This window comes from Oncorhynchus mykiss, chromosome 15 (assembly GCF_057628025.1).
Source record: "Oncorhynchus mykiss isolate SJ-2025 chromosome 15, ASM5762802v1, whole genome shotgun sequence".
Classification (NCBI taxonomy): domain Eukaryota; kingdom Metazoa; phylum Chordata; class Actinopteri; order Salmoniformes; family Salmonidae; genus Oncorhynchus; species Oncorhynchus mykiss.
In genome coordinates, this window is record NC_143036.1 from 31149428 (window position 1) to 31156447 (window position 7020).

The 7020-nt window shown below is 38.0% G+C and overlaps 1 protein-coding gene across 1 annotated transcript; it reads left to right on the plus strand.

Moving 5' to 3' along the window:
• The first annotated feature begins 1733 nt into the window (after nucleotides 1–1733).
• en2a (engrailed homeobox 2a) lies at nucleotides 1734–6480 on the plus strand. Its single transcript, XM_021563022.3, has 2 exons — nucleotides 1734–2640; nucleotides 4454–6480. Exons 1-2 carry the CDS (start codon nucleotides 2157–2159, stop codon nucleotides 4768–4770), a joined length of 801 nt encoding a protein of 266 aa, XP_021418697.3. The 5' UTR covers nucleotides 1734–2156; the 3' UTR covers nucleotides 4771–6480.
• Nucleotides 6481–7020: the final 540 nt, after the last annotated feature.

A 7020-nucleotide genomic window follows, 5' to 3' on the forward strand; every position in this document is an offset into this window, starting at 1 on the left:
ATATGACTTGGAAAAGTTATTTACCGCAGGACAATACCTAAAAAGATGCAGCCTAATTATAGGGTCTTAGTATACCACAGAGGAACTGTCATTCTAAAAACGCACTATTGCAGAGTTATTCCACCGTTCCCCAGCACTCTTTGGGGGAATGAATAGTCTATGAATGTTCGGATGCACCATTGATAATGACTACACAAAGTTGATATAGGCAATGCACCCTTTACGTTTTGGGGAGACTGAGTTGAAATTATAGACCAACTTTGTCCTCTTAATTTTGTAATGCCAAACTTTTAACATTTCTATGGCACCTATAGGCCTACAAAGAATTCGAAATTAGACACTTCACGATTACCTTGATAAGAATTTACATCGGATATTGCCCACTGGCCCAGGAGAGGTTGAAAAAACAATTCCACAATTCACAGTTTTTTTGTTAACCTAAATTTGACAAATGCTACTATGTCCTCCTTCACTCGCGCGTTCCAGTCCTTCAGTGATGCACTTTTACGCAGTGCGTAGCCTGCAGTACATTTCAGATCAAATAGCAATTTAACTTTGGCGACTATTGCAAGGCACACCCTGAATCCTGATTTAAGAGAAAATAGTAAAGGAGTTGGTCAGAAAAGTTACTCCCAAGTTTTGTCTTTGGCGCGACTCTATGTCATGTGCACCGTGAATACAACAGTTTGTTTGCATCACTGATTTATTTTAAAGGGCTACGGACCCATTTTTGCTTCGAACCTCTCGCTTCTAGACCTCAGACTATCGAGCGCAACTAACCAAGGACTCAACACTTTCTGCACTTTAAATAATTATGGAGGGAACATGAGGAGATGAGAAGGAGTTGCAGATTGCATGACTGGCTATGATTGCATGACTAGCTATGAGATTGCATGAATTGTCAATTTACTATGGCGATTTAGAAACTGGGACGGTCAATGCCCTGTCATTGACATGATGCATGCAAGACGAGTCAGCAATAGCCCCATTAAATATCACTCCTCAAAATGAAGAGCTCTATACAGTAAAAAAAGGTACACAACGTCCCAAATAGAAAACGCGCGAGTTAAAAAATAACTTAAAACCCCCAAACCCAGTAGCCCACTAGTTCGAATCTGCTTCGATGCGAGCTATAAACTAGACTCCGGTATCCCCCACCCAATTCTGGTTGCAGAGACTATTCTTAGTAGCCTGGTTGGTTAGGAAACAGCTTCGACAACTACTAGGCTATTCATCTGTCTGAAACAAAATAGTTGTACAATGCAGACTCCGGTATCCCCCACCCAATTCTGGTTGCAGAGACTATTCTTAGTAGCCTAGTTGGTTAGGACACAGCTTCGACAACTACTAGGCTATTCATCTGTCAAACAAAATAGTTGTATAATGCAACCGACTCTCCATATTTTACCCAATCTTACAATAACATTTTTAGAATGAGTCTATTTCAATATTATTCTTCTTAAGAAATGGCGCTTGACCGTTTCCAGATTCTGCATGCATTACGCATGCAATACGCGTGAATTGAAAACAGCAACCTTCAACTACAACACAAAGTCACCAATATAATAGTCAAATCAAACATAAGATATATTTAGGGTAGGTATTTCGTTTTATTTCAGAACGCTTTTCCTTTAAAAAGGCGAGGCTGAACGTTTGTCGATTCGCTCACTAGTCACTGTCATGTGGTAAAATATCTCCCAGTCTATTGGTCCAAGGCACGTGTCGAGGATAACTGCTGCAACGTCACTTGGGGGCTCGTATTGAAAATAAGAACAAAACTCAAGAGTGAATGTGTTTCAGGATCAGTTAGAAGCCTCTTTATTTACCCTTAGTTTAGTCATTGAAGCACTTGTATTGGATAGACTGAAAACGGATAGTACCAAGTTGGATGGCCAAATGACAAATGGTGTCTATCCAGTGCAACAATATAGGATAGCCAAGTTTGGGAATATATGACCAAAACGATGTTTTTGTCTGTGGGCACTATCGCAAAGGGTTGCATGGTGTCCTGCACACTCAACAAGATTTGAGTTTATTTTTTAAACCTTTATTCAAACATTTAAAAAGCTACGCGTGACATAGAAGTGGATTGCGCTCATTTCGGTGCGGGAGAGCAATAAAGGGGTTAAAGAAAGAACATTGGAAAGTGTATCAGTATGGAAGAAAATGATCATAGCAACAGAGATGAGGAACGTCAAGTGTCGGCGGATGAGTCAAACAGAGCGATACTTCCCCTATTACAAGCGCCGGGAAACATTCAGCAGATCCCGCATCGAGTCACCAATTTCTTCATCGATAATATCTTACGGCCGGACTTTGGGCGGAAAAAAGAAGGCAACACAGAGCAAGAAGAAAATAGTCACGTTACCAGAGAGAACCATAGCCCGGCTGTTCCAAGAACGGAGCAAGTGGGGAGTACTGTGCCAACGGAAGGAACTTCCACTCCTCATCCAGGCGGCGTGGCCAATAAGGCTGAAATAGTGACCGAAGAGCCCCTGAAACCCCGCGGAGAGAATGGAGATCAGTGCCTAAGCTCGGACTCGGATAGTTCTCAAGCCAGCTCAAATGTACCATCCAAACAGCCTATGCTCTGGCCAGCTTGGGTGTACTGCACCAGATACTCAGACAGGCCATCATCAGGTAGGCTACGATTCTTTTCCCTCGTCTTTGTATCCTGAAATGCCCCAACCCGTTGTAACACTGACCTCAAACGCCTCGACCAAGTTCTATATGGAAAGGAGGGCAAACAGTGTACGCCTCTTTTACGACATGAAAATTGAAAATATAAGGTTTAACCTTGCAAAATATTCTAAATATGTCCGTGCAAACATAAAAATAACAATAAAAACATTACATACGATATCATTATCCACGAAAGCTATATAGGGAACAATTTCAAAACGAATTAAGGCGCTAAAAATAGCATCTTGCACTGGTTTAAAGCTGAAATGTTTAAACGCAGGGGTATTGGAAGTCTACACATTAATGTAGCCTAAGGGTGCGGGATAAATAGCCTAGTAACATGAATGGATGAATGAATCGAATTGTAAATAAATATATATTTCAAAATAGGCTATCAGCCAACAACATTGTTGAAGTCATTTTGGAATAGCCTCCCACGAATTGTATTTTATTTAAGTGTTTAGATTATAACCCCATAATAAGAATATGCTAGTTTGGGGCTAGATCATAGCCAAATAACTACTAGGTTACTATTACTAGTTTATAGGTTACTATAAACATCTGCGCGCATATAACCAAAGCAATAATCGTCCTCCATAGAATTCTTGAATGTCCAAAAAAAATGTTTAACGACTTAATAGCATACTTTTCCTCGATAATTCTGTCGTGCAAATCCACTGTTTTTGTTTATGCATGAGTTTTCGCAATGGAGCTGTCTTGGTCTCTAAATATTTAGCCTATTTAGCACAGTAAACATGAACGTTTCCATCACTATTCTATATAGTACTTATTCCAAAAATCGTATTGTACAAAATGTTCTCATGCATTACGTAACGTTCGTTGCATGGAGTGCACTATTATTCGATGGCATCCCCATTGGCTGCCTATCTTAAAACGTTTTACGTCGTTTTATCATTTCCAGCGAGCTCCAAATGTATTAAATAGTATTTATTTGATTGTCGACCAGGCCTACTTACCCAAACAGATGTCACCACTTTTTCATCAAATCGTTTGGGCTGACGATCTTGTAGGCCTAGGACTCAAAACAATTAAGCCCAAATAAAACCATCAATGCTGAGGTCAATGTTTATTTTTATTAAACAAATATTCAAATACAACCAATCATGCTTACCCACCAAAAGTGTAAACTTGGAATAGTATTTTGCAACAGCCAAAGACCGAATTCAGAAACCTGCTACGATGTATTCCACTAGATAACATCAACAAGCCTATAGGCTATTGCCTCTACTGTATATGAAAGTAGAAAGGCGGTCTTAGAAATCAATTATTTACGAAAAATATATTTTATATTATTCAGTATTTCAATTTCAGACGGGCATTCCAGTTGTGTTGATATATTTCAGGCCTTCTCAGCAATTCCTCCAATGACCATAACAAACTCCGACATACTCCATCAGTAGCCTATTAGCTCTCTATATCTCTTCCAATGCATGGTTGTAGTCTAAGTAGCCTATAGAAGTGCGGAACTACGGTTTCATTTCTAACTATTTTGACAATTATTGTGTAATATGGATTAGTGTGCGTTGAAATTACCAAATGACACTCAAATTCATATTTTGCATTACGTAGCAAATGGGTTATTTATTGGCCTACCTACAGTGCAATAATTAATACATAAGTAGGGCCTAAATTAACGAATTCATTACTACAATCATAGTAACTGGGACACTTACAGCCTAGGCTACACTAAGCTTTCACATTTCATATTATGATTGGTTTTGGCTAATAATATATATATTTTTAAACACAGGACCGAGATCTCGAAAACCAAAGAAGAAAACCGCCAGCAAAGAGGACAAGCGACCAAGGACGGCCTTCACAGCTGAACAGCTTCAAAGACTAAAAACCGAGTTTCAAACGAACCGGTATTTGACCGAACAGAGGCGACAGGCCTTGGCCCAAGAACTCGGTCTTAACGAATCTCAAATCAAAATCTGGTTCCAGAACAAAAGGGCAAAAATCAAGAAGGCCACGGGCGCAAAAAACACCCTAGCCCTGCACCTGATGGCACAGGGACTGTACAATCATGCTACGACGTCAAAAGATGACAAATCAGACAGCGATTGATTTCGAGATACAGATAACAATGCAATAATTTCACCGAATAAAGGGCCAGTGTATAGAATATACCAGCATAAATTGATCAATATATATAGATATTTCTGCAATATCATGTCTATGAAAATATGTTGTAAAAAATGTATGTTTTCAATCTCTTGTAACGTGTGTCGTTTTTCTTCCAGGAAAAGTACAAATGCTTCTTATACGCTTCATTTTATATTGCTATTCATTTTCGATTTTTACATTATAGCGCTTTAAACTGGCACTTGACGTTGAGATCTGTCAGTGAAGTGAAAAACAACCTGCTTAAGTCCAAAGAATATTTTCTGCTGCATCCAGGCAACTGTGAATCTTAATAAATTTGCTGACAAGATATTTTATTTCCATGGTTGTTATGGTTTTATTGGGGTTGAGTTTAGTGTAAAAAGGACATAGCAAGGGTTTTTGAGTGTCAGTGCTGTGCAGACTTAATTGAAAAGTAGATGGATTTTGATACTATTTTTTCGAAAATTCGTATTATCACAGAAGTGATTAATTAGCAATGTTTTGGTTAGCAGACAGAACACCTAAATTGCTAATACGTAGGATAAGTTCATGAATAAGTTCATTTCCATAAACAATTAGCGTGTTCTGTGTTATATCAATGCACCCGAGGCCTCTATACATAGTTTTTGAAGAGCAATATAAATCATATTTTGTAGCAAAATGTTTTGAATTATTATAATGCTGCCTATAACGCGAGAGACAACTCTGTAGCATAATGACAATGATGACAAAACGTTTCGTGCACTCTTGGCTGAAAGTATTATAGGTCTATTTTATCAAAAGTAGACACAAGGTATCGGAACATATGGTCTATATACATCCCATGGAACTCTTTCTCTATATACATTTTTATTTCATATACATATCCATATATATCATTAAACAGGCGAAATCGTTAGTGACTGTATAACAATTGTTGAAAATCTCTTTTATTGTTGTTGAAAGGACTTCATATGTGTATTTATATAGATTATATTGAGAGAAGAAGAAAAATCTATCCAATGACCGGTGTTGCTTTAGAGTAGACTTCTGAGGTTTTTACACGGCTTCTTTATCTTGCAATAACTTCTTTTCGTGAATGAAATTGGTTTATGGGGCCTTTGCATGAAAGCTGCAATTTGTTATACTTGGGCAAATAACTGTGTTTATAAACTTTTTTTTTTTTTTTTGTCAACGAGAGTATGATCGAGCTAAGTTTTAGACTGTATCCATACCAAATTGTGGACTTTTGCCTTTTAATTGTTTTGTTGTGTATCTGGGAAAAGTGTGTGTGAATTAAAACCCACCAAACTGAACACACTTTGCCTTAAAGTTCAAGTGAGAACTTTTTATGAAACAGAACTGTGCCGAATCAGAGAAGCAGTAGCCTATCACTTCAAAATGCCGTCTATTGATTCAAGATGATTGCCTTTATGAAAAACTGCTGGTATGACATACAGAATATATTCATCAGCGAATATCTATCTATAGGCCTAGGCTAATATGTTTAAATGAAATTACAACACGGAGTTGTATTATTATACAATGTTATTTTTAATTATTTTATGTTCAAAGTATTCTTTGGTATAATGTACATCATTTGTATCATGTATGTATTCATTGTGTAATTAACTTCCTCCTGAAAAACTGGAAAAGAAAAGTAAATAAACCTCAATGATAATACACTTAAAACCTCTCTGACGTCATCATTTTTTCTATCATCCAGAGTCCAGGATAACTTAACCATGGAAACAGAATTAATTCATTCTATTTATATGAACGCCTGTGAGACATGGCCATCTCTATGCAAACACAGAAAAATCGGAAAGAAAACGTTGACCCTCCACTGACAAATGGTTAGTGCTATCCGGGATTCTTGTGATGGCCCTACCCTAAACCCTAACCCTAGCCACTCTCCTTACATCAAACATTGCCCACAACCTGAACCTATAACTCACCCCGAACCTTAACCCTTACCTAACTGTTTTACATTTCAACTTCAATGGGGTGAGGTCAGAGTTGTTCCAAGGAGTCCATTTGGATGGCGTCATTGTTTTGGCAACACCACTGGGAAAATCACCAATATTATTTGTAGTAACCTTTCGACCAAAAAGGTCAATGACAAAATGCACCAAAAAGCTCAAATCTAGAATATTTACATGATTTGGATTTTGCCACCATTTGTTGCAACTATTACTACCCCGGAGAGGTTAGGTCCAGTCCAGAAGGGTG

Coding starts and splice junctions, on each gene's coding strand:
- en2a (XM_021563022.3), top strand. CDS start 2,157: ATGGAAGAAAATGATCATAGCAACAGAGATGAGGAACGTCAAGTGTCG. Junction 2,641..4,453: donor CTCAGACAGGCCATCATCAG/GTAGGCTACGAT, acceptor TTTTAAACACAG/GACCGAGATCTCGAAAACCA.